The sequence below is a fragment of the Hibiscus syriacus genome, unplaced genomic scaffold (genome assembly GCF_006381635.1).
Source record: "Hibiscus syriacus cultivar Baekdansim isolate YM2019G1 unplaced genomic scaffold, ASM638163v2 tig00112523_pilon, whole genome shotgun sequence".
Taxonomy (NCBI): domain Eukaryota; kingdom Viridiplantae; phylum Streptophyta; class Magnoliopsida; order Malvales; family Malvaceae; genus Hibiscus; species Hibiscus syriacus.
Genome location: NW_024063355.1, coordinates 1,429,867 through 1,457,222, shown reverse-complemented (window position 1 = coordinate 1,457,222; position 27,356 = coordinate 1,429,867). Strand labels below are relative to the sequence as shown.

The window sequence follows — 27,356 nt, the reverse complement described above, 5'->3', positions numbered from 1 at the left end:
AGTTTAGCCAAAAACAAAATTGATAAGTGTAGTTTAGCAAAAAAAATAAAGAGTAAATTATTTGTTTAGTACTTAATTTATTAATTTTATTTTAGTTTAGTACTTAAACTTTTATTATTTTTCAAAATATACCTAAATTTGAGTTTTTTTATTTTAGTTCCCATTCAAAAATTTAATGTTTATTTTTTTTAAAAAATTGAAATTTTAGATTCTAAAACATAAAATATTGATGTTTTAGGTTCTAAAGAGCATTATTTTTTTAATGGTAGAGTGGAAAAATGAAACAAAAATCAAACATTTAGTATATTTTAAAAAAAATAAAAATTTAGGCATTATAATAGACTGATAGTTTAGATTTAAATGCGTAATTTACCCAAAATAAAATTCCGGAGTCAAGCATCTAACTTAATATTAAAGTCATATTTTCCGACGTCCGGGTCCGACGCAGCTGATTTACATAAGTATACAGTGATACTAACTTCACTTCGATCCATGAAAATGAAACGGATCGCCTTCCTTTTCCTCCTTTTTCTCGCTTCCCAAACAGTGCTTTCCTGGAAAAAAGATGAGTTCCGAACCTGCGACCAGACCCCCTTCTGCAAGCGAGCTCGATTTCGCAAACCCGGCTCCTGCACTCAAATCGCCACCGACGTCTCCATCTCCGACGGTGACCTCACTGCCAAGCTCGTTCCTAAAGCTCATCACGATCACGATCAAGATCCGATCAAGCCATTGACTCTCTCTGTTTCAGTCTACCAAGATGGGATCCTGCGGCTCAAGATCGACGAAGATCCCTCGTTGGACCCACCCAAGAAACGGTTCCAAGTCCCCGATGTGATTGTCCCCGAATTCGAGAGTAAAAAACTCTGGTTGCAGAGTGTCACCACAGAGAAACACGACGGAGATATAGCTGGTTTATCTTCCGTGGTCTACTTATCCGATGGCTATGAGACGGTTCTCAGGCACGATCCTTTTGAGGTTTACGTGAGGGAGAAAGCAGGTAAGCGTCGCGTAGTTTCATTGAATTCAAATGGGCTGTTTGATTTTGAACAATTGAGAGTGAAAAAAGAGGATGAGGATTGGGAGGAAAGGTTTAGAGGGCATACTGATACTAGGCCGTATGGTCCTCAATCCATTAGTTTCGATGTTTCTTTTTATGAGTCTGATTTTGTGTATGGAATACCGGAACATGCTTCTAGTTTTGCTCTTAAACCCAGTCGGGGACCTGGAGTTGAGGATTCTGAACCATATAGATTGTTTAACCTGGATGTTTTTGAGTATCTTCACGATTCGCCTTTTGGGGTTTATGGTTCTATTCCGTTCATGGTATCACATGGGAAATCTGGAAAAAGCTCTGGGTTTTTCTGGTTGAATGCTGCGGAGATGCAGATTGATGTATTGGCAAAGGACTGGGATGCAGAAGATGGGATTCTGATGCCCATTGACCAGAGCCGGATTGATACCTTTTGGATGACTGAGGCTGGGATTGTAGATACATTCTTTTTCGTTGGACCAGAACCAAAGGATGTTGTCAAGCAGTACATCAGTGTGACAGGTCTCCCAGCAATGCCGCAGCTGTTTTCCACGGCATATCATCAGTGTAGGTGGAATTACCGTGATGAAGAGGATGTGGAGAATGTGGACTCCAAGTTTGATGAGCACGATATTCCATATGATGTTTTGTGGCTTGATATTGAGCATACTGATGGAAAGAGGTATTTCACATGGGATAAGTTGCTATTCCCACATCCGGAAGAGATGCAAAGAAAATTGGCTGCCAAAGGTAGGCATATGGTGACAATCGTGGATCCTCATATTAAGAGAGATGACTCATTTCACTTGCACAAGGATGCTTCTGAAAGGGGATATTATGTTAAGGATGCAAGTGGCAAGGATTTTGATGGATGGTGTTGGTCTGGTTCCTCATCCTACCCAGATGTGTTAAATCCTGAGGTTAGGTCATGGTGGGCTGAGAAGTTTTCTTATACGAATTATATTGGTTCAACACCTTCATTGTACATTTGGAATGACATGAATGAGCCTTCTGTGTTTAATGGACCAGAGGTATGCCGCTTTTGTTAATTCTGTCTTAACTTCTACCTGTTCATGTGTTTGTCTTTTTGTTGCTTTCTTATCCTATTTTGCATTATTGGTGATAAAGTATCTAATCCTTATTCTTGTTAGATGTTAGCTATCATTCAATTATATGTGCTAGCTTATTGTTGTCCACCTACATGGATCAAAGACTATTAATTTAAGAGGGAGAAGAGGAAAGTTAATGTAATTTTTATTCAAGGGAAAGTGGAGAGAGTGGGGGAAATGTAATTTTTTTGTAAGAAGGGTAGGTCTCATTAAAAACCCTGGTCGTCAAATTTTGGATTGTTCTCTCATTGCTAACGAGGGAATTGATTATTGGAGGAAAAAAAGGGTTCAAGGGCTGCGTTTTCAAGGTTGACTTCAAGAAGGCTTATGATACAGTTGATTGGCCCATTTTGTTTAAGGTAATGGAGATGATGGGTTTTGGATCCAGATGGATTGGTTGGATAAGGAGATGTGTTACTACAGCTTCTGTTTCAGTATTGGTCAATGGAGTTCCTTATGAGGAATTCACAATGGCAAAGGGTCTTCGACAGAGTTGTTCTTTGTCTCCATTGTTGTTTAACTTAGTAGGGGAACTACTCAATTTATTACTTCTGAAAGCAGTTTCTGAGGTGTTATTTTCTGGAATGGTTATAGGTAGGGAGGATGAGTCTTTTAATTTATCACATTTGCAATTTGCTGATGATCTAATCATATTTTGTGGAGCTTTGAAGGTTCAGATTTTGAATTTGAAGAGGGTTCTTAGAGTGTTTGAAGTTATGTTTGGTCTTTAGTTAAATCTAAAGAAAAGCAAATTGTTTGGAGTTAACTTATCTCAAGAGGTCATTCAAGAGTGGGCAGAGTCTATTGGCTGTTCAGTTGAGTTCTTTCCTTCAGATTACCTAGGACTGCCCCTTGGTGCTACTAGGAATTCATCAGCTCTTTGGGATCCGGTGGTTCAAAACTTTCACAAGAAACTAGCTGGTTGGAAGGCTTCTACTTTGTTATTAGCAGGGAGATTGGTATTGGTCAAGTTCGTCCTTTGCTCGCTTCCTACTTACTTTTTTGTCGTTGTTTAAGATTCTAACCTCCGTTTACAAAACCCTCAACTCTATCATGTCTAACTTCTTATGGGGAGGGGGTAATGGAAAGAACAAGATACATTGGGTTAATTGGTTCAATGTGTGTAAATCAAAGAATGAGGGAAGTTTGGGTGTTCGGAATCGCAACAGCATGAACATAACGCTTTTAGGGAAATGGTCTTTTAGGTTTGCCAATGAAATAAACTTTGTTTGGAGGAAATTCATGTGCAACAAATACAATATTGACGCATCCTTGTTATTATTTGACAGAAAGGTTCCACACCAAGCTTCATGGATTTGGAGATCATTGGTGAATAACCATTTCAAAGATGACCTCTTTGGCTCTAAATTTTGAAGTTTCTGTAGATTCCAAGTTGGTGACGAAAAGTTCATTCGGTTCTGGCAAGATAGTTGGGCTTTGGATTATCTGCTAATGGTTATCTTCCCTAGACTGTTTTATATTTCATCAAACAATAATGGCAAACTATGTGAGTTTGGTGAATATCGTTCTATGGGTTGGATTTGGGATGTTCAATTGAGAAGGAATTTAAATGATTGGGAGCTCGAACAATGGTCCAATCTGCTGGTTATCATTTCAAATTACTCTCTTTCCGAAGACGCCAGTGATGTTTTGATATGGAAAGGCAACGGGAATGGTTTGTATTCTGTTAGCTCTTGTGTTAATTTGTGTTCTTCAGGTTCGGAGGAGGTTCATTTCTGGAAAAATATAATTTGGAGGGGTCTGCTTCCTCCAAGAGTGGAATCCTTTATGTGGCAAGTTGTTCTTCAGAGGCTGACAATTAAGAACGAACTGGTTAGAAGAGGGGTTCAGGGTATTTAACATGTTTTATGTCCTCTTTGTAAGCTGGAGGAGGAGTCTTCCAGACATCTATTCTTCACCTGCTCAGTAGTATGGTCCTTATGGAATAAGTTTATGAAGTTTTGGAGTCTTAGTTCTGTTTTACATGCAAATGCCAAGATTTTTCTACTTGCTTGGGATGATTTGAAGACTAATTCAGATATATGGTCATTTATCCCAAGGGTTGTTCTATGGACCATTTGGAAAATCAGGAATGATATACTGTTCGAAGCGGGGAAGTTAGATCAGACATAATTATTTTTCTTAGCAAGATTTAGGATTGCTTCTTGGTTTTTAGCTAAGTTTAAGGAGATTTCTATCCCTAAGGATTCTCTCATTTCTGATCCTTCCCTAGGCGATTCTTGTTCATCCTACAATAAAGTGATTTTATCTAAGATCCCTTGGTTCCCTCCCTCTAAGGGGCTTTACAAATTGAATGTTGATGCTGCAACTAGTTGCGACTGGAAGAAGAGTGGTCTTGGTGGCGTTTTAAGAGATCATTCTGGTTTTATTATAGGCTCTTTTAAGGAGTCTTCTGGTTCGGGCCCTCCTACACTGATGGAGCTTAAAGCTATTCAAAGGGGTTTATCCTTCTTTGTCTCTTTTCAAGGGATTGTTAAGGATCGGTTGATTATCGAGAGTGATAGCAGGGTGGCAGTGGATTGGATTAAGAATGTAGATTTATGTCCAGATGTGTATGTTTGTATTGTTAAAGACATTGTTGATAGGCTTAGAGCTCTTGAGGGTGTTGTTAGATGGGTTGTTAGGACAACTAATTTAGAGGCTGATGCCCTAGCTAAGGCTGGAATAGGCTAATGCCCTAGCTTCTTGTTTACGGTTGTCTTATGGTTTTTAGTCCCTGTAAAGGGCGTTTTATGTGTTGTATTTCTGTAACTCTCTTTATGTTTAATGAAATCTCAAGACACTCTTTTCCTCTTTCCGCTGATTAAGGAGCTTCTTTACGAGTTCCTTTAATCAAGAAAGGGGTTTTTAACGAGGCCTTCAATTCTTATAAAAAAAAACCCTTCATACTTCTCAGCCTCCATAGGGAGGCCAATAGGTAGCGGAAGGGGGAAAAGAGTACCTCAAATTTATTCAAGATTCAAACAAAGATAGAGTTCAACCAAGCATCATAAAACACAGCCCAACAATAAACCACCCAGAAAACAGGACAACAACCCTGCAGACAACCCCATTAAACCAAAACTAAAACAGCTATCCAATTCCTAATTTGGCTAATTCATCCGCCCTAGAGTTTGCACACCAACTAATATGGCGAAGAATGACAGCGCAATCCTTCACAACCGCTTCGATTTCCCGGGCGAGGAGAAGAAAGAGGAAAATATAGTTTCAGCACATAATAAGAAGGTTATTTTAATTAAACTTATGGATAAATAGGTTAGTATTTTTATTAGTTTTTTTGTATTTTCTGGTCTATACTCTAAAATTGTATTGTACATATTTATGAAAAAATTCAACCCAGTGTATATATACTGTTAAACTAGATTAAAAATGGTAATAAATGGGCATGTTCTGTGTAGATAAATGTACTAGTACCATGATTTTCCAGCTAATATTATCTGTTTTAGCTATTGTTCTTTAAGTTGGGTGCAAAGTTTGAATATTCATGCATATATGTCATGTGAAAATTATTCTGTAATGAGTTTGTTCTTTAATAAACATCTCTTTTTCTGTATAATTTTTTTGTTTAGATAGTAAAGGCATGGTTGGTTGGTGATCATAAAAAAGTTTCAGATTTTCTAAACTAAGTACAGAAAAATATTTCCTCTATGCATCCGATGATCGGAATGTAAAAGCATGTTTGCAATCATTCTACGTTTCTTAGTAATAACTTGAGAACTACATTTCCATGAAGATGGAGGTGAAGTTATTTCTGAGTAAATATTTATGGTGGCCATACTTCAAAAACCTTGGAAATATGTTGATTTTTTCTTTTTGAAAATTTCAATCATGTCCTTTTTTTATTATAGATTTGTACGCACTCATAAAATACTGCTTAGTGGCAGGTAATTTTGATCAAACTTTTGCCGTGTTTAGGTGACAATGCCCAGAGATATTTTACATCTTGGTGGAGTGGAACATAGGGAGTTACATAATGCCTATGGATATTACTTCCACATGGCAACAGCTGATGGCCTTGTAAAGCGAGGAGATGGTAAGGACAGACCCTTTGTTTTGTCCAGAGCATTCTTTGCTGGAAGTCAAAGGTATGGAGCAGTCTGGACTGGTGATAATTCTGCAGATTGGGGTCACCTCAGGGTTTCAGTCCCGATGATTTTGAGTCTTGGTCTTACTGGAATGTCATTCTCTGGTATGCATGCCGTTACAAGAAAAAGAAGTTAAAAGCAGTGTACCTTTCCCCTTTTTGATTCTAGATAAACTTTTACAGGTGCTGATATTGGTGGTTTTTTCGGCAATCCCGAGCCCGAGTTATTAGTGCGTTGGTATCAACTTGGTGCTTACTATCCCTTCTTTAGAGGTCATGCCCATCATGATACAAAAAGACGAGAGCCTTGGGTGTTCGGGTATGATATCTTTAACATCCATGTAATTCTACTCTCTGCATCTTGAAAGATTAGCATTCCCTTTGAGAACTTTCATTTATATATTAGATCATTAACATGTATAACCACAATCACATGTGAAGCTCTTTTCTTCACCAAAGTTACATTAATCTCACTTAGTAGCATTCTGATGTTCTCATTTTCATCTGTATCTCATTCCGTACAGCTTAAGAGTTCCTGATTTCCCCCCATATTGTATTGCATTGAAAAGTAAGCTCTATATGCCTGTTGTTTGTCTCCAGAGAGAGCATGTGAATAGAATTCTGATCGGCAGCATTACATTGTATTTTGGGGCCCATGATCCCTTTGAGCCTCTGACAAATATGCAACTGCTTTAATTGTTTTTAAAGATATTCTTGGAAGAAGTGTTTTGGTTGATCCCTGAAAAGACCCTTTTACTTTTGTCGAAAGGCTTTGATGGAAAATAATTTTCTGAACTACTTTGATTAATGTTCAAAATTCTAGTTCCATGCTGGTTCTACAATGGCTCATTTCTTAAATATGTTCCTTCATTTTACTTATAAGAAAATCCAAGATATTTTATTATTGAATTAATTGCACATGAGGTCGCCAAATTATGACTATTCTAAATTGGTCCATAAACTTTAAAACATTCTATCAGCCCCCAAACTCCCCATTCAAAATTAATCCCTAAACTTCAAAAGATTCTTATCAGTCTTCAAACTATCAGGATCATTCCATTTGATCATTCCGTTAACATGTACTGAGTTAACGACATGTTAACGGAAGGATCAAAATGGAATGATATTGATAGTTTGAGGATTGATGTAACATTTTAAAGTTTAGTGACTGATTTAGAGTGGAGTCATAGTTTGAGGACTGATATAGAATGGGGTCATAGTTTGGGGATATCCTGTGCAATTATCTCTTTATTATTTTTCTTCCAAGTTTCATTTCTTTGTGTTAACTTGAAAGTACAAGATGGTTTTGACTGTTGAGACATGCATGGTTTGAGTTGAAGGTTCTTCGAGGGCAGCTGCATTGGCTATATGAAGAGGATATGAACAAAATTGAATTTTGGTCAAGGATTTTACATAATGCTCGTATGGTTGTGATAAAATATATGGCCGTAGAGCTGAATAAAGAATTGTGATTATGAAGGCAAGCCTAGCCTCAACCACTGAATGTCTCTATGAGATTACTTGATTTATTCTGAGGTTATGCGTTGACTAGTATATTCCGACCAAAAATACCTTCGTATAGGTGGAGAGGCCCCTTTATTTATGGATTCATGATATAACCCACTCTTAATTGATATGTTTTTTGTTCTCCCATCACACCCCCCTCACAGCTAAGGCCTATAAATTATCGCATGGCGTGTACTTTTTGTATGGGTGGGTTTAATTCAGCACCACACCAATAAGCTTAGCTATCATTCCTTTATTGCATCATGAAGGTTTAAAATGTGTTAGTATTTTAGACTTAATTGCTTTTTCAGCAACTAATTTTTTGGTTTACAGCTGCTAATCAGGATACTACTTTTCCCCCCTATGAATTTGTGGTTGTATGGATTAAAATGTATTTGGGTGTGATGTTATAATGGGAAGGTTTAAAAAATAAAAAGTTTGATATCGTTTTTATACAATATCTCTATTTTTATTATGTACTTTTCTGATCTTCAAAATAACGAGGTTTATCTTTGTTTCAGTGAACGAAATACTGTGCTTATGAGAGATGCCATCCGTATTCGTTACACCTTGCTTCCATACTTTTACACATTATTCAGAGAAGCAAACGTTTCTGGTGTTCCTGTTGTACGTCCATTATGGATGGAGTTCCCATCTGATGAAGCAGCTTTCAGCAATGATGCTGCTTTCATGGTTGGGAACAGTCTTTTGGTTCAAGGGATCTATGAGACTGTACCACTCTTAACCAGATCTTCTGTCTTTTCTGTTCTTATTTTCTCCGTTGCTTTTCTTATCCTCATAGCCTGTGAATAATTGAAATCTCATATATTTTCTTTTACATAGAGGGCTAAACATGCATCAGTATATTTGCCCGGGAAGGAATCATGGTATGATCTCAGAACAGGAAATGCGTACAAGGGAGGAAAGACCCATAAGCTTGAAGTTTCTGAAGAGAGCATTCCTGCTTTCCAAAGAGCCGGCACTATTGTACCAAGAAAAGACCGGTTCCGTAGAAGCTCAACACAAATGATGCACGATCCTTTTACACTGGTATGTGATCGATACTGACCGGTTCTTATGGCCTTCTCACAAGTATATCTACTTGGTGTAAAATACTGCCAGATTTATTCTCATAAATTCATCTACTAAAGAACATTAGCACCCCTTCTTGTGAGTTGCCATTGATAAGGCGTGTGCCTCTGTCATCACTCTGTCTGTTTAGGTGATTGCTCTGAACAGTTCCCAAGAAGCTGAAGGCGAACTCTATCTTGATGATGGAAAAAGCTTCGACTTCAAACAAGGGGCATACATCCATCGCCGCTTTGTGTTCTCAAGCGGGCATCTGACATCTTCGAATGCAGCATCCTCTCCCCTTGGCAACTCTAGATTTTATTCGGACTGCATTATCGAACGGATTATTCTTCTCGGATATACCCCTGGAGCAAAAACCGCTCTAATTGAACCAGGAAATAAGAAGGCTGAAATCGAACTCGGTCCCCTTCGGTTCGGGGGACATGTCGGTGCTGCTGTAACTATCCGAAAGCCTGGTGTGAGGGTCGCTGAAGATTGGAAGATAAGAATTTTGTAGGATATTCACTTGATTTGATGAATATGTAGCGTTAAGCTCTCGTTGTAGTTATTCTTGAGTTTTTAACTTTATGGTGGAGAAAACTGCGAAGCTAATGGCATTTCGTACGTCCAATTTACTGGATACTTCATAATGGGAAGATACTTTGATAAATTTTATAATCATTTTTGTAGTGTCAATTATATATAGTCCACAACATGGGGATGCCAATTCTCCTCAACCTGGTCCGACTTGATTGATGCTAGTTTTTTATTAAATGGGGCTGGGGCAGAGTATTTCTTTTAAAAGAAAATTTTAAGTTGGGTTGGAAATAAATTTAGGTGAAATCCACCATGTTTTGATATATTTATTAAAATATTTTTATTTTATAATCATATTTATATAATACATTTAAGATTTTCATTAAATGTTTTGATAATAATTATTTTTATTGATTCAGAATACTACACATCATTTATATAATATAATAAAGTACATGTAATGTACAAATGTGCGGAGTTTTCCCTTGTTGGTTTGTGAGTATAAATCTTCTACATAGTGCCTAAGATGGAAGGATGTTGAGAATTATTTTGTGGTTAAAATGATGTTCACATGTAAGATTTGAACCTTGGAGGATGATCACAGTTTGCAGGGCTCCATCCTATCACTTGTTTCTCATTGTCATATATCACCATTCTGTCTTGCATCGACACGACTGTTTAAATCACAAAGGATGAATTAAAAACCGCACCAGAACTGACTCAAATCCGTCGGACCGACGATCGAGTAACTCGGTCAAAACAATAAATCAAATATCAACCCTTACCTCCAATGACATTCAGATTTTGCAGCCCTATTTGTGTTCCATTTAGAATTCCCAGGCAAACATTTCCCTTATTCTGTCAAAACATTATGTTAAAACATTATGTTAATGTTCCAGTATGCATCAACAAAAGAGAAAGAAGAACATATATATGTCTGTGCAGTGCTCACTGATATTATAAGATAAGCTTCAGGGTGCAATTCAAACTGGGTTTTTCTTCTGCCACTGGTTGTAAAGGCCAAGGACAGTACGGTCTTGAAGTATTTCTTGGCGTCGCGCACGCTTCGGAATGGCTTTCGGCCTTTCCAACATAATGGGAGTGTCTGGTCCTCCGGAGATTCCTTTAGAGATCTTCCACTTAGTTCTTTCTTCAACTACTCGTAAAAGATTAAACTTTAGGAGAACTTCATAATTAGAATATCTTGAAGATGTTCTGAAGTTGCCCTGGAACTTACCAATGCTGTCAATGCTAAATAAGCCTGAGAATTAAGGTAAGTGTATGAGCTCCCACTGTCAAAAATCACGATGAGATTTCTAATGCCGGTCGCTTTCCCACCAAAGTGTAGCTCGGCGTTTCCCGGAGAGTAGTACTTGCTGCCATAAGTAACAAGCAGAGGATTTATTATCAGGACTTCAAAGCAATCAATTATGATCAAGTTTAACCATCAGGAACAAAAATGAAGAATTGGTTACTTAAACTCTTGTGACATTGGTGTCCAATTCACATGTGAAGAATCATAGAGGCCATCCCCGAAGAAAAGGAATCCTCCGCCTATTCCGCTTAAATAGTGGCCAACGACATTACGGACCAAGCCCTGGCTCTGAAGCTGTGACACAATGCTCGATTTTCCCCTTCCGAGGCCAAGTATTCCATCTAAGGGATGATTGGATGTGCCCGGAATTTGATCGTATCCACATCTGCACACAAGGAACCGAGACGCATAATGTTTAAGGGGGTGTTGAGAAGCAACTAATCAAAGGATGTGATCTGCTAGTGAAATTCTTCAGCTAAAAGCAATGAACAAACAGTAGGGATTGGTTAATGCAGATTCAAACAGATCATAGTTAATCAGTCATCGTATCGTTTCATGTCATTCTTTTCACTGTCCCCAAGCCCCGTAAAGTCCCGCTCTCTCCTCCGAGTTCCTTCCGCGAATAAAACACAAAAATAGTACATGACCTTTGCTAACACAACAGGGGATGGTACCATGGGAAGTTTGCAGCACTTAATGAACTTTTGACAGGAACATTAGTACTGATATTGAAGATAATTTAGGCCAAAAGCACTAACCCGAGGGCGAGACGAGGACTAACTCGGATTCCATTCGTATAGTTTAAGGAAAACATGTCTCGGACAAGGACTCTGAAGGATGAACCACCATCTGCATACTCAACCTCATAGTCACATTGGTCCGGGCTCTCACATTTGTAGTCACCAGGCGGATGCAATGCTGCACAAAGCGGGGTTTTACAATGCACAAGATCATTGGTGGGTCGGTAAAGCGGATGAGGCGCCTACAAAGACGGTAATAAAAACATTTAACGTACAATAAGACATGCACAATAAACAAAATTTAACAATCACGAAAACCAACAGATTTAACAAGGTAAAATAGATAAACTGAGAGTTTGGATAACACAACACGGAAGCAAGAAACTTAGGATCAGAATAAGCAACCAGGCTAAAATTTTGAAGTACATATACATATACATATATGTATACATATACGTATACGTATACGTATACGTATACATATACATATACATATACATATACATATACATATACATATACATATACATATACATATACATATACATATACATATACATATACATATACATATACATATACATATATGTCCGCTGTTTGTGAGTACTAAAATATGATGCGGATATGTCTGCAAGTATACACAATCGAACAAGTAATAAAGTGATAAGTAGAGTATCGTCTCCACAGGGAATTGGGGAAATCAAATAGGTTTGTCAAGGCACTTTACTTTGTCACCTAAGTAAAGTTAGTTATGTATATACAGATGAGAATGCAGTGGCAAAATGGAATGGACGTAGTGGAAATGGAGTGGTAATAGTGTGGTAGCAGATGGATATGTCGTGGCAAATTAAATTGTGATACGTGAAAACAAATGGAAATGTCAAGGCAAAATAAAAATGCAAATACTAGATTTAATAAATGTAGGACTTTAGCTTTCTCACAAGACAAACAACAATGTAAATGAGTGATGGGAGACACAAGGGAAACTTAAGTTTATTTCTCTGAATGGTGTTTCTTCTATGCTTACCCTGCCCGACAGAGTCTACTGATGTGCCCTATGCTATCTCTAGTAAGGGACTCGACAGACTAAAGATGCCCTGGCAAAACCGATTGGCGTAAGCCCAAGCAGTGATCCTATTGACTCAGCTAATAGAATATGTCTCGGCAATACCTTTTTGCGGCAGCATTAACATCTAACCTATTGTTTATACACAACTCCTTTTAGTCGAATGAAATCCTATCCTTATCTCTAAGGTGGATTAGGCCTAGTTACTATCTAGAACCCGTTGTTTATGTAGTTCCTCCCTAGCTTCTCTCGAAGACTAAAGATAAATTGCCAAGGCATTCTCTCGAACCTCATGAACCCTCCTAAGGAAAGGCTACTCTCGTAGCTCCTACAACATCAAGGCTTTAAGCATCATAAACAAAACAGAATAGAGCATGAAACAACAACCATTCATTAAAATAACAACTTAAATAACCATGCGAACTCCCACCAAATAGGATTAGTTCATGGTGGGGTTCGAAATCAACAAGCACAAAGCAAGATTCATTCGTTCCTTACAACCCAACAACAAAATATAAAAGCAAGTACTAAGGGGAGGAGAAAAAGCCTTCAACGTGCACTGCCAAATGCCTTCCTCGGCCACCAAGGACTGCTCCTAGCGAACTAGCTCCTCTCGGATGCTTAGAACGCCACTCCTTTCTACTAGTCAAGGAGAAATGCCACGGCAAGTGGGATTGACGAAGAAAGATGAGACTTTCTCTCTCTAACTTTTTAAGATCAAATGGGGCTGGAACTAAAGTCTTCTTCAATATGGCTTCATCCTCTATTTATAGGGAAAAATAAATCCTAAGCTTTGGTGTTAACCATCCTAGGAAACCCCAAAACCATGGTTGATTTTCTTGGGAGTCGGGCAGAGCTGGTTGTGTTCCAGCCTGGGTTGCTGGCTTAGACCCGGCACAATCCCACTGCAGACGCCCAAGGACAGACAGAACCTGCAAGGTCAGGCGGCGTTATTATCAAAGTCGACGGTTGCAGTGTCGGTTCCTCCAGGCAGGATCTTCGAGGCATATTTCTTGGGTAGAGCTCTCGAGGAGTCAGAGACCGCTGGCTGCAAAAATATATTATTTCACTTTGTTCGCTTTCGAAATGCCAATCAGACTCGGCATTTTCATTCTGCTCAGCAGTCTCCTTATGCCACGTCATTTTCTTTCCTATTTTCCTTGCTTTCAATACCTGCACACCATCAGATAAGTACCTTTCCCATAAAGCAGTACCGCTGTAAAAATAAAATGCCACGGCAAACTGAAATCCACCACATACAACTATATGCTCCTAAATGCATCTAAATGGTCCTAAATGGGCTCTTAGACATTCAATAACTTAAGTGAAAAGGTCCCAAAATATGACCTTTTCAAGGAGTTATCACACCCCCAAACTTAAGCTATTGCTTGTCCTCAAGCAATGGATAGTGATAAGCAAAACAAAAATACCATGACAAGTTCAGAAGCATAATAGTTATATGGGATAAAATTTCAGCCCTCAGCATTTGGCTTCAACATGCTAGACTAGTTTGAGAAATCAAGTACCGCCCCCTAGGGCAAGATTCTTTATGTGGGTGTGTGGGTGTTTGTATCCAGTCCATGCTTAACAAACCTAAAAATTTTCTACTCAAGTTTTCTCAATTTACCATGACATTTTCAAATTACTACTCCCCTTTGTTTTCTTTTATTACTTCTGCTACGAGGAGAGTCAGCCCATCACTCTACCATTCCACACTCTAGATGAAAGGGAGCATACCTTTCACCCCCGAGCTAGTCAGGTAGAGTCATCCTGTGACTACTTTCATTCACTCATATGCCAAGACATAGCGGAGTGTTCCTCTACAGATATGCCAAGGCATTTATTTATAACTTCTATTTCTTTTTTCTTTTTTTTATGTGGGGTTTTCATCATTCACAGTTTTATGCCACGACATTTAAGAATTCTCTTATAAAAAATTTCTAAGTTTCTCAAGCATGGAAAACATACACTCGTGTTCAAGGGTTTCAAAGAAGCAAGTCCTAGAGTTGGTTCTATCATCCTCAACCAGTCATGTACATTCTATCCTAGCCATCAAGAATTCTTCATCATCGGGCATCCTCAATTAATTCCATAAAACTAATTCTATATTTACTAATGTCATGGTATATTCATTTTACTAATACTATCATACAATGATGCAAGAACCCTACTTCCCCCAAACTTGAGAGAAGCATTGTCCCCAATGCTTACTAAATCTAAGAAAAATGAAAACTACATGCTATGAATGCAATGCAATGCAAGGTACCTTGGCTTCATGGTGGTGGTGCAGCAGTCGCACGGCGAGTGCGCTTGCGGAGCTTAGCGGGGCTGGAATGTTCGGAGTCAGACGCGGGTGCGACTGGAGGAGTGCTAGGACCTTCTGGGGCGGCTAGTAGCGGGGTCTCCGTACGCTGAGATGCCTTCCTAAGGCGACGTCGACTCCTTCGCAAAGGAACTTGTCCTGGCATCTCATATTGTTTCTCCTCCATTGACTCGGTGGGCTGCATGGGATGGACCTTGCAAAGAAAAATAAGCACTTAAAAGAAAATAAACTAAAACAATAGCATAATAAAATATTATTTATGCACAAGAGTAAATCTGAAATGTCACGGCATCTTCAAGATGCTTGGTCGGTATCGACATCGTCCAATAAAAGTGTAGATTTGTCACGCTCGATCGGAGCACCAGTGTAGACCAAAATGCCCCACACATATAACAATTCTGCCTTAAAAATAAATTGCCTTGGCATTTCGGGTCTTTCACATCTAAATTTTAGGACCTTTGCAGTAGTCATCTCTCCTTCAAAGTGCTCTATGCATGAAGTTGAATGGTAGTGGAATGGGATCTCTTTTCGCTCATTTTTGCTGTGGCAACTTGAAATCACTTGTGCAGCAAATTCGTTGGAGAGGTCGAGGTCATCCCTATGCCAGTAGCCACCATCGTGTATGACCTTGTTCTTTCCTAGGCCAGTCAAGTAAGGAAGCAAAACAACACTAACGAGAAATTTGACAATGTCAGCATACCACGAAATTACCACGGCAAATAATAATTTCTCATTAGTGAATTTTTTTTTAATCTCCATTTCATTCCTTAGTTCTTTCACAATTTCTAGCCTAGAAAAATGAGCAGCTAGTTGAGGTTTAGGATGAGTAAATTCAATAGGATTCAAAGGTTCAAATTTCATACCCGGTCTAGCTATGGGTGAGCTAGACTTACTCATCTCCTTTGGAATATCCTCGAGCTCCTCTTCGTCTTCTTCATCAAGATTGAAGTGATTATCACTGCATAAAAATTTGTTGCGGCAAAATTCTGCAGCTTTCTTTTGGTCATCAACTCCTACTGATGGGGTTTTTTCTTTTGCCGTGGCAAAATTTTTCTTCTCTTCATTGGTTGTATTCTTCGAACCCTCATCCTTATTTTCCAGCGAATATGAATCTTCTTGCACCTTCGGATCTTCGTGCATAATCTCATGATCGGGCTCTCCGAGTGTCTTCCCCCCAAACTTAGCATCTTTATAGATTTTGATGCCACTCCTTGAGCTGAATGTACCACAATGCTCCATGTCTTGATCCTTAGTGACTTCAGTATCACTAGGTAGACTGCCATGTGGGCAAAAATGTAATGCCGTGGCAATTTGGCAAACCTGACCCTCCAAAGCCCTCAACGACGAACTGTGGCTCTGAAGCAGAGCTTCTTGACTTTTTATAGAGGTCGCATGGTCTTGCAGCATGGTATTCATTGTTGCGATAAAATCTTGCATCGTGGTCTCCAAAGAGCTTGTGTTAGATGAATATGGTACTCCCTCGTTAGAATTATGCCATGGCATATTCATTTGAAAACCCTGGGAGTCACTGAAGTTCTGCTGCCTAGCGGGCTGACTAGAGTTGCTGGTTCCTTGATTTCCCCATAAAATGTTTGGATGTTGACACCATCCAAGATCGTAAGAATAGGGGTTGTTGTTACCTCGATTGCAGTTCTCTACAAAGTTGATGTACTCTAGATTGGTCGGGCAGTCACTCTCATTGTGATTGCCGTGGCATAATAGACATGCTGAGTTGGATGCCCGAACATGTTGCCTTGCATCCTCATGAGGAGCACCACCAAACTGTCCAATAAAGTCCAACATGTCGAACATAACCGGTTTGAGCTCAAAGTGGGCTGTCTGAATCATGGGTGCCAAAATTCCAGGATTTAGTTCGTCCATGATAATATTTAAATGATATCGAATACTACGAGGCCTAGCTGCATTCCCAGCATTCGGAATTGCCTCGATATGTTGATATTCCTCTTGACCTATTCCTTGATTTCCAATTTGATACATCTTTGCTGGAGCACTTTGAGTACGTAAAATAAAAACTTGAAAAAGACAAGGAAAATAACAAGTAAAACTATACAAAAAAATTGAACAAGTAAAATAAAAATGCTATGACAAAACTAATTAACTTCCAGTTGCCAATTCCCCGGCAACGGCGCCAAAAACTTGTCCGCTGTTTGTGAGTACTAAAATATGATGCGGATATGTGTGCAAGTATACACAATCGAACAAGTAATAAAGTGATAAGTAGAGTATCGTCTCCACAGGGAATTGGGGAAATCAAATAGGTTTGTCAAGGCACTTTACTTTGTCACCTAAGTAAAGTTAGTTATGGTATATACAGATGAGAATGCAGTGGCAAAATGGAATGGACGTAGTGGAAATGGAGTGGTGATAGTGTGGTAGCAGATGGACATGTCGTGGCAAATTAAGTTGTGATACGTGAAAACAAATGGAAATGTCAAGGCAAAATAAAAATGCAAATACTAGATTTAATATATGTAGGACTTTAGCTTTCTCACAAGACAAGCACCAATGGAAATGAGTGATGGGAGACACAAGGAAAACTTAAGTTTATTTCTCTGAATGGTGCTTCTTCTATGCTTACCCTGCCCGATAGAGTCTACTGATGTGCCCTATGCTATCTCTAGTAAGGGACTCGACAGACTAAAGATGCCCTGGCAAAACCGATTGGCGTAAGCCCAAGCAGTGATCCTATTGACTCAGCTAATAGAATATGTCTCGGCAATACCTTTTTGCGGCATCATTAACATCTAACCTATCGTTTATACACAACTCCTTTTAGTCGAATGAAATCCTATTCTTATCTCTAAGGTGGATTAGGCCTAGTTACTATCTAGAACCCGTTGTTCATGTAGTTCCTCCCTAGCTTCTCTCGAAGACTAAAGATAAATTGCCAAGGCATTCTCTCGAACCTCATGAACCCTCCTAAGGAAAGGCTACTCTCGTAGCTCCTACAACCTCAAGGCTTTAAGCATCATAAACAAAACATAATAGAGCATGAAACAACAACCATTCATTAAAATAACAACTTAAATAACCATGCGAACTCCCACCAAATAGGATTAGTTCATGGTGGGGTTCGAAATCAACAAGCACAAAGCAAGATTCATTCGTTCCTTACAACCCAACAACAAAATATAAAAGCAAGTACTAAGGGGAGGAGAAAAATCCTTTAACGTGCACTGCCAAATGCTTTCCTCGGCCACCAAGGACTGCTCCCAGCGAACTAGCTCCTCTTGGATGCTTAGAACGCCACTCCCTTCTACTAGTCAAGGAGAAATGCCACGGCAAGTGGGATTGACGGAGAAAGATGAGACTTTCTCTCTCTAACTTTTTAAGATCAAATGTGGCTGGAACTAAAGTCTTCTTCAATATGGCTTCCTCCTCTATTTATAGGGGAAAAGAAATCCTAAGCTTTGGTGTTAACCATCCTAGTAAACCCCAAAACCATGGTTAATTTGCTTGGGAGTCGGGCAGAGCTGGTTGTGATCCAGCCTGGGTTGCTGGCTTAGACCCGGCACAATCCCACTGCAGACGCCCAAGGACAGACAGAACCTGCAAGGTCAGGCGGCGTTATTATCAAAGTCGGCGGTTGCAGTGCCGGTTCCTCCAGGTAGGATCTTCGAGGCATATTTCTTGGGCAGAGCTCTCGAGGAGTCAGAGACCGCTGGCTGCAAAAATATCTTCTTTCACTTTGTTCGCTTTCGAAATGCCAATCAGACTCGGCATTTTCATTCTGCTCAGCAGTCTCCTTATGCCACGTAATTTTCTTTCCTATTTTCCTTGCTTTCAATACCTGCACACCATCAGACAAGTACCTTTCCCATAAAGCAGTACCGCTGTAAAAATAAAATGCCACGACAAACTGAAATCCACCACATGCAACTATATGCTCCTAAATGCATCTAAATAGTCCTAAATGGGCTCTTAGACATTCAATAACTTAAGTGAAAAGGTCCCAAAATATAACCTTTTCAAGGAGTTATACATATACATATACATATACATATACATATACATATACATATACATATACATATACATATACATATACATATACATATACATATACATATACATATACATATACATATACATATACATATACATATACATATACATATACATATACATATACATATACATATACATATACATATACATATACATATACATATACATATACATATACATATACATATACATATACATATACATATACATACATATACATATACATATACATATACATATACATACATACATATACATACATATACATATACATATACATATACATATACATATACATATACATATACATATACATATACATATACATACATATACATATACATATACATATACATATACATACATATACATATACATATACATATACATATACATATACATATACATATACATATACATATACATATACATATACATATACATATACATATACATATACATATACATATACATATACATATACATATACATATACATATACATATACATATACTTTCACCTCAATACAATGGACGCAAGGAGCATTGCATTGGAGCCATGTTAGGTCACTTCCAGTATTAAGATCAAGAAAGCAGGGCTTGGGAGGGTGGCCGATATTGATGGTAACATTATAGTACCTAAACCAGACATCATAACTCCATGATTTCAACCATATGTACACAATAATTCGTGAGCATACAATTATATTATGCGCATGGAACAAGTTGCAGATGAACTTCTGCCTGAAAAAGTTAAAAAAGAAGCCATTAAATTTGCAGAACTTACCCTGTTGGGTACACATTTCTATGGATAGGGAACAAGATGGAGGATCCAACTCTATTCATCATCATCATAGAAGAAGAAGAAGAAGAACCATTGTAAGCTGACATCATTGCTTTCATCCATCTCTGATCAGAAGCCGAAGAGAGACTCAAAAACAGTAACTTGATGAACACATTCACTTGCCCTTTTCACATTTTATTATCTCTCTTTCTCTGTAGCTACCCAGGAGGAACTTTCAGTTGGCTATTTCCTGTTTGTTTATTGTATATGTATACATAAGGGTTGATTGATTGGTGAAAATAAAAAAGAGGTGCTTTTCTTGTAGGTAAATAATTAATGGGAATTGCTTGGTTCTTCAGACTTGTCGTTCATGGTGTTTCTGTGTTGGTTTCTTCTGTTGTGTTTCCATAAGGTTCTTTTTCATTCATTGCCTTCCCTTTGCTGTTAGATGGGAGGATTGCAAAGTGGTGTTTTCTTTGGAATAATTTCTATACCATAAACACATTATCCAAAATAAATAAATTAATATATAAAGGTTTAATAATCAATTTAGTCCTCAAACAATGTCCATTTTTTTTCATTTTAGTATTTTTCATTCATTTTGGTACTTGAACTCATTCCACCTTAATTTACCTAAAGAATATCATTGTATCTTTGTGGAACTTAAAAAGTCGAGTCGAGTCGATTTAAATTATATTTGTGTTTACGATAAAAGATTTCAACTTGAGATAATAATATAATTATCCCTTATATATCTAAGGATAATTGTAATGACACTTCTCAATATTTTTTAATTAGACAAATAATTTTCTAATAAAAATAAAAATTATATACATATTTATATCAAGTCGGGTACAAATTTTTACCTCAAAAATCATATAAATTTTGAATAAGATAAAAATTATTTAAATTTGAATCAATCAAATAACAGACGACAAAATATAATTCTCAAATCAAACTCGGGTCTACCAAAAACCGACCCAATCTTACCTATACCTATTCCTACTCGTGTGCATACCTATATAAAAATGATATCATTTGTTCATGTCATGCTTTTGCAAGTCAATTGTTAATTATTTCTTTAAAGGATATTAGATAAAGTAAAAGGGAATGAAAATTTATGTAGATAAAAAATTTATGTGGATCAAAAACAAAAATTTGATACTAAAACGATAAACTGATCTATGTGTACGCTATGATGGACATGTGTCAATTTTGAAATCTGAATTTTTTTTTATATTTGTTCTTGATTTTATTTATGTGTCCACCTTAAAATTTTATTTGTATCTATTCTATACAAAACTTTTTTGTATTATTGGATCACCCTGAAAAATATTTCTCGATCCGTCACTATAAATGAAAATAGTGTAAAGATTAAATTGATAATGAAGTCATCAAATAAATATGTTTTTATTAAAAAGAAAAATGGCAAGAACAAGTCAAACAAGGGAAAAAGTTTTGAGGAATAAAACAAAAGATCAAGGGCTAATTTGATTTTTTAAAAAGATCAAGGGCTTATTTGATTTAAATAATTTTATATTTATAAATTATTATTTTTTAAATCAAATAAGCCCTCTATCTTAAATCTTCTGCATTTATAGAACATTGCAATACACAAAATATTGGGGGGCACCTTACATCTTATAAGAACTTGATATTTTTTCATCTTTTGGCTTCGATTCTCCAATGGTAAAAAGATCAGCACATTCCGAAGCAAGACGGCAATCTCTGTTATAAGCCGATCAATCTGATGCAGAAAGGGCTGATTGCAACACATCTTCCAGATATTTTTCGGCAGCGGCATACTGCCTTTTCTTGTCGTCAATTGCCAAGGCAGCTAAAGCTTTATCCTGCATTACAACGACAATAATAATGGTGATAATGAGCTTGTTAGCGTATCTTCCTCGTTTCAAGGTTAAGGATATGGAAAATAGGGACCCTAAGTTGAAAACATTCTAGACAAAGAAGACAACAAAATTGAACTTACCATTTGAATAAACAGTGTTATCTATATCATGACTTTTCAACAAGGATGCAAGTTTTACATGACATGCGGTCCCAAGCAGGGTGCCACCAAAATGTTAAAGACACAAGGAAAAACTGAGTCTAGTTACGTTTTTGATGAGATTAACAGCACATTCTTCTGTTCATTTGTTTATATAAAAACCGTAGAAAGAAATATACAAATGAAAACCATGTGAATATGCATAGCAACCTACAACTTTTGTAGCTTTACATGAAGACATGATGGGAGATGAACCCAATTGGACGGGAGGATCCTAAACCAAATAGTTAAAAGAGTTTGATACAGGAAAGAAACACGAGTATAATGGAGTAGAAATTTTTATATGTATGGAAAAAACATGAACGCCAAAGCATAATAGTGTCCCAATGTCAACCATAAATAACATATTACCGGAGGCAGGTCCTGGTAGCTCCTCAAGGTTTCTAAGATGGGTTTGGTGGTCTTCTCTAAATCCTTCCTGTGCTCGGTCATTTCAACTAACACCCCATGATTAATTTCGGGTGTGTAGCCCACACGATTTAGTAATGCCTGCCAAACAAGATTAAGCATAAATAAAATGCAGAAAGAATTCATGCAAACAACATATAGGTGATAATTTGATCACCAAAAGCTTGATAAATTAACAATGAGTATGAAAACAAGACTAGTTACATTCTTGCTTTATAACTCTTAGACCAACCATATCGATAGAATGTTCCTGGATAATGAACAACATACAGGATGGATCAGACTCCAATGATCCTCATCAAAACTAGTCAGAACACAGGAGTTTATTGTTTGCAGAATGGCGCCTAATTAGCAGCATTAATGACCACCTATAAAAGTAGGGTTGAAGGCTTTTAGAACTAATACAAGGTCATCAAACAACCTATGGTCTATCCCTTACATTATCGAAACAGGTAAGACTAACTTCATCTTCAGCTTAACTTGACACCAAAAGCCCAAACTAGGGAAAACATTGCAAACGAGCTGACACTTTTAATTTATGGTATAAATCAAGTAGAATTAAATTTCATAGATTAAGCAATAGATAAGTAATTTGGAAGCCTGTCATCTTACCAGAATTGCAATCTAACCAACCTAATAATTGAAAGGAACAAGATGAAGTGGAATGATTGGAGGCTCATGATTTACCAAGGTGAATTGAAATATTTAAATGTAAAACAATGTCATATATATCCAAGCCAGCATCCTTTCTATATTTTCTAGGTGACATTGATCAACTTTAACCCAGCCAAATATCCAGTTGAATTTCATTCACTTTTGGCAAAGGCAACTTCTCTTTCCATCCAATTTTGTCGCTTTGAACTGGTAAATAGCATGGTCATGCCAGAAGAACTTAACACTCTGTAACTAGTTTTGCATCTTGATGCTTCCCAGAAAACAATAATACAAAAGGAATCATACCTTATAGTTGTTATACTGTTGCATGTACCGTCGCTCCTTTGATGCCATAACTCCCAAGTTCGTCTTCCAATTTTCGATTTGAGCATCACATGGAGCCACATCATCTTCTAGTTGAGCTAATGTCCTATGTTGAAAAAGCAACTTCTTTTCAGTAAACACCATATAGATTCCAACAATAACCTCAATCAGGTTGGCAAAAGAACAAGTTTTACCTTTTCAAATAGGTTCATTGCTAAAATATCTCCAAATTACACTATTTGAGCCCTGTAAACTAATAGGATAATGTTGCAAATAATTTTATCTTCAACAACCAAAAACATTTTAGAAAGGCTACTTACCTCGCTTCTTTCTCTTCCATCAGTACCTTCCAAATCCATGGCAACTGTGAAAGGCTTATGCCAACAAAATTTGCAATCCAAATACCCTTCGTAGTCTTGATTCTTGTAAATCTGCAATGAAATGATATCTATTAACATGTCTATCAGGTGAAAGTATATAAAAAAGCAACAAAATATTTGTAAATGTTTATTACATTGAAGCTATAAGATTTGAAAAGCGAAAGAACAAGTCTTTTTCTAAATGCATTCATCTTTCTAAAATGTGTATGGAAAAGATGATTTAACATGGAGCTCTTCCCTGTCTACAGAAGACAAAGCCTTTTTAGTTTACAAGGCTAATTATTTTTAAAATGACATGTTCGAATCGGATATTCATATATTCGGTCCGAAAATGTCCGAAAATTCGGATATCCGATTTTTTCGGATCGGATTAAGATCATATTTTAACTATCAGAAATTTTGGATATTCAAATTTTCGGATATCTGATATCCGAATTTGCACACCCCTAGATTGTTTTTTTTATCATAAATCAATAATAATTCCAAGGGTAAACTACATAAATGGTCACCAAATCCTACTGTAGAACCAGAACTGGGTTCGATTCCTCGACCGATCAGAATTTGATTGGATTTGGATAGGATTTTTTAGGGTAGATTTTTTTTACCTGTTGTTAATTAGTGAAGATTTGGGTAAACTATTAATTTGTCACTTTTCTTTAGTATTTGTACACTTTTAATCATTAAATTCAAAGAAGTTACATTTTGATCACTTAAGTTATCGGGTTTATTAATTCCGGTCAATTACGTTATCAATTGTTTTATTTTAGCCATTGAGTCGTTAATTCATGCTAGTTTGATGATGTGGTATTTTACTAGAAAGAGATTAATTATTAATTTGACTTTTGAACTTTGGATTGAATATTAATTTGACATTGAACTTTAGATAAAAATATCATTTTAACCACTAAACTTTAAATAAAATATCAATTTGACCCCCTGAATTCAACCAAATTCCCATGTTGCTCTCGCTACACACCCCTAAATTGTGATTATTATTTTAAATTTGTCCCTAAACTTTTGAAAATTTCAATGTCATTCATAAATTATGACTCTCATTATGAATTCGTCTTTGAACTTTTGAGCATTTCAAATTCATACCTAAAATATGGCCCACATTTTATATTGGTCCCCAAACTATTAAATGTTCCAATTTCATCTCCAAACTTTTGAATGATATTGGAATATTAAAAAATCTAATGACCAATTTAGAATAAGAGTCATAGTTTGTGGTTGAATATGAAATGCTTAAAAGTTTGAGAACCAATTTATAATGAGAGTCACAATTTTGGGATAAAATTATAATATTGAAAAGTTTAAGGACTAAATTAGAATGAGAATTATAATTTGTGGTGAAAGTAACTCAATAAACAATTAATCTTTAAAAGATTGCTTTATAAATAAAAAAAATGCATATTGCATATTGTTTATTTTTAATAGAAAAGGTTTTTTTTGGGGAAAGGCATCATAGGTCCCTATATTTTTTTAAAAACTAATGCAGTCCTCATAATATTTTTTTTTCTCAAGTGGCCCTTAAACTCATAAAAAAATCGAGTGTGGCATTTTGAACAACGTTTTTTTGTTGCTAACTGTTACATTGTTGACGTGGTAGTTAACGATGTTGATGTGGTAGTTCATCTGTCATGTTTGAGTTACCAATTTAGCCCATCTGCCATATTATCTGTCACGTTATCAACCACCATGATCTACCACATCAGAATTGTGGACTACTATATTAGCATCGTAAACTGTCAGGTCAGCACCGTAACAGTTAATGATTACAAAATATTGATCAAAATGTAAGTTTATTTTTTGAGTTGAAATGCTATATTAAGATAAAAAAAATAATACGAAGAGTACATTAATATTTTTTTAAAATTACAAGATTTTTTATACTTTTTAATTTTTTTAATTTATTTTGAGAGATGAACATCAACCTAGATCGAACACGTTGTGTTTCTCTCTCTCATGTTCCGTGTAATATTAACAAAAAATAACCATATTTTACGTGAACAAACATGTTTAACTTGGGAGAACCCCACCATTCCTCGTTTCCAGCCTGCAACAACAACGGCATAACAAACCCTAGGCCAAATTCTCCCATCTCTAATGGGTTCTTTCCCGATCCCATTAGTCTAAAACATGGCTCATCATCATCATGATCGAATTCGCTCATAATTCTCTCGATAATACCATTTCTTTCTAGATTTCATCCAAATGACGGAACCTGGTGAAGATGCCAGCCAGGTTTACATATGGACCATAGCTTGCATCTTGTTCGTCTGCGTCTTTGTCGGCGGTGGCTGCTTTTTGGCTTACGTCACCGTCGACGAGTACCAATCGTCGAGCTTGCTCCCCGTGCTCGGGTTCGTATTCGTTTGCACGCCATGGATATTCTGGATCCTGACCGTAATGTACCGGTTGTTGTCGAGGGCGTTCGGATTCAGGATGATGTTGCGCAGCTTGTACGTTAACAACACCGCCAAAGTCTCCGGAAACAATGGCAGCGGTGGCGATGAACGTAAAGGCGCTGATGATGTCGTTGTTGATGTGGATGAGAAATCTAATGAGAATGATGGTAAAACTAAAGATGTATATGATGCTTCACCGTGAACCATTTGGAAACTTCAATTAATTTTCGGCTTAATGCATAAATAAGTGCCTAAACCTTCTTTAAAATTGACTTTTGGTGACTAAAGAATTTTTCGTTAAAAAAAGATACCTAATGTTTTCTCTGTTACACTTTTAGGTGTCTTAAAAAAAACGTTAAGTTGCATGTGTCACATTAGACACCTAAAAGTGTAATGGAGAAAACTTTAAATATCTATTTTTAACAAAAAAAAAATTTATACACCAGAAGTCAATTTTAATTATAGTTTGGATACTTAATTTTATATTAAGTCTTACTTTTCAACAAGGTTGGACCTCGAAGCCATTGATGATTAACTTTTCACATGGGAAGGTTTCCCCCCCCCCCTCTTTATTTCATGATTATAGATAATTATACTGAGCTTTTAAGGTTTAAATTGTTGTTTAACTTCAATATAGAGGCTAGCCCTTCTTTTACAACCAAAAAAAGTCTATATTGGTAAGAAAATGCACAATATAGACCCAAAAAATAAGAAATTCATTGTTGTCATTCTCCTAGAAAATGCCATCTTTGGTTTCTTTTGTGCCTGAGATTAAAATAAAATTGTATTTTTAAAGGACTAAAATGAATTATTGATGATTACGAGGGACTAAAATTACTATTATTCATTTAACCTTACCGTGTTTATTATATAACTAAGAAATGGACAAATTTGAAAAATATCCTCTCTGGTTTTCTTTTTCTTTTTTGCTCTTTTTGATACCATGGTGTATTATCTGAACCTTTCTCAATGGCTTTGTCTATAGTGGTTTGTAAGGTTGTAAATAAGATGAGACATATCGTCAGCTACTCGAAATCGACACGATCAAGGCTCGATAAATACTCGGATCGAATGGACTCGACTCGAGCTCGACTCGAGTTCTTAACGAGCCTAAACGAGCTACTTGATATTCGACTCGAAAAGCTCGTGAGCAGCTCGAAAATATAATATATTAAGATTTTTAAATAAATTATTAATAATGTTAACATTTATGTATTGATTTTTTTAAAATACAGTAAGATTTTCATGTATTTAAGGTTCAAGTTTGAGTTTGAAGCTTCAATCGAGTTAAGTTTAAGATTTTTTTTTTCATTTCGAGCCTTTTCGAGCTGCTCACGAGCTTCAGTTCAGGATTTCGAGTCGAGCTTGAAAATTATAAGCTCACGAGTTTTCGAGTCAAGTCATCGAGTCGAACTCAGCAATACTCGAGTTTGACTCGACTCGTTTACACCCCTATTGATTTGATCGGCTGCCCAGGATGCAACGGAGGTTGTTGTCAAC

At 36.9% G+C, this 27,356-nt stretch overlaps 3 protein-coding genes and 1 long non-coding RNA gene across 4 annotated transcripts; 2 read left to right on the top strand and 2 right to left on the bottom strand.

The window, feature by feature from the left end:
* The first annotated feature begins 460 nt into the window (after positions 1-460).
* LOC120181437 (probable glucan 1,3-alpha-glucosidase) lies at positions 461-9,455 on the top strand. Its single transcript, XM_039186558.1, has 6 exons — positions 461-2,064; positions 6,079-6,352; positions 6,431-6,566; positions 8,275-8,485; positions 8,597-8,803; positions 8,976-9,455. The coding sequence occupies exons 1-6, from the start codon at positions 493-495 to the stop codon at positions 9,339-9,341; spliced, it is 2,766 nt and encodes a 921-aa protein (XP_039042489.1). The 5' UTR covers positions 461-492; the 3' UTR covers positions 9,342-9,455.
* A 438-nt stretch (positions 9,456-9,893) lies between these two features.
* On the bottom strand, positions 9,894-11,353 carry LOC120181420 (aspartic proteinase Asp1-like). The gene is made up of 6 exons (XM_039186548.1): positions 11,319-11,353; positions 10,837-11,061; positions 10,599-10,737; positions 10,314-10,517; positions 10,147-10,219; positions 9,894-10,035 (listed from the first exon to the last, which is right to left on the bottom strand). Exons 1-6 carry the CDS (start codon positions 11,351-11,353, stop codon positions 9,929-9,931), a joined length of 783 nt encoding a protein of 260 aa, XP_039042479.1. The 3' UTR covers positions 9,894-9,928.
* Positions 11,354-21,838: 10,485 nt separating this feature from the next.
* LOC120181347 lies at positions 21,839-23,277 on the bottom strand. The gene is made up of 3 exons (XR_005521749.1): positions 23,263-23,277; positions 23,051-23,174; positions 21,839-22,171 (listed from the first exon to the last, which is right to left on the bottom strand). It is a non-coding gene; the product is annotated as an uncharacterized LOC120181347 (long non-coding RNA).
* Positions 23,278-25,662: 2,385 nt separating this feature from the next.
* Positions 25,663-26,058, top strand: LOC120181419. The gene has a single exon (XM_039186547.1). It carries the CDS (start codon positions 25,663-25,665, stop codon positions 26,056-26,058), a length of 396 nt encoding a protein of 131 aa, XP_039042478.1.
* Positions 26,059-27,356: the final 1,298 nt, after the last annotated feature.

Bases quoted from the DNA above. Each gene is read 5' to 3' on its own strand.
- LOC120181437 (XM_039186558.1), top strand. From the start codon at position 493: ATGAAAATGAAACGGATCGCCTTCCTTTTCCTCCTTTTTCTCGCTTCC. The intron at 6,567-8,274 runs GTATGATATCTT...TCTTTGTTTCAG, and splicing joins CGAGAGCCTTGGGTGTTCGG to TGAACGAAATACTGTGCTTA. The intron at 8,804-8,975 runs GTATGTGATCGA...CTGTCTGTTTAG, and splicing joins TGCACGATCCTTTTACACTG to GTGATTGCTCTGAACAGTTC.
- LOC120181420 (XM_039186548.1), bottom strand. From the start codon at position 11,353: ATGGTACCATCCCCTGTTGTGTTAGCAAAGGTCAT. The intron at 11,062-11,318 runs GTACTATTTTTG...CCTTGTGTGCAG, and splicing joins GTTGTGTTAGCAAAGGTCAT to ATGTGGATACGATCAAATTC. The intron at 10,738-10,836 runs GTAACCAATTCT...TACTTATGGCAG, and splicing joins CCAATGTCACAAGAGTTTAA to CAAGTACTACTCTCCGGGAA.
- LOC120181419 (XM_039186547.1), top strand. From the start codon at position 25,663: ATGACGGAACCTGGTGAAGATGCCAGCCAGGTTTACATATGGACCATA.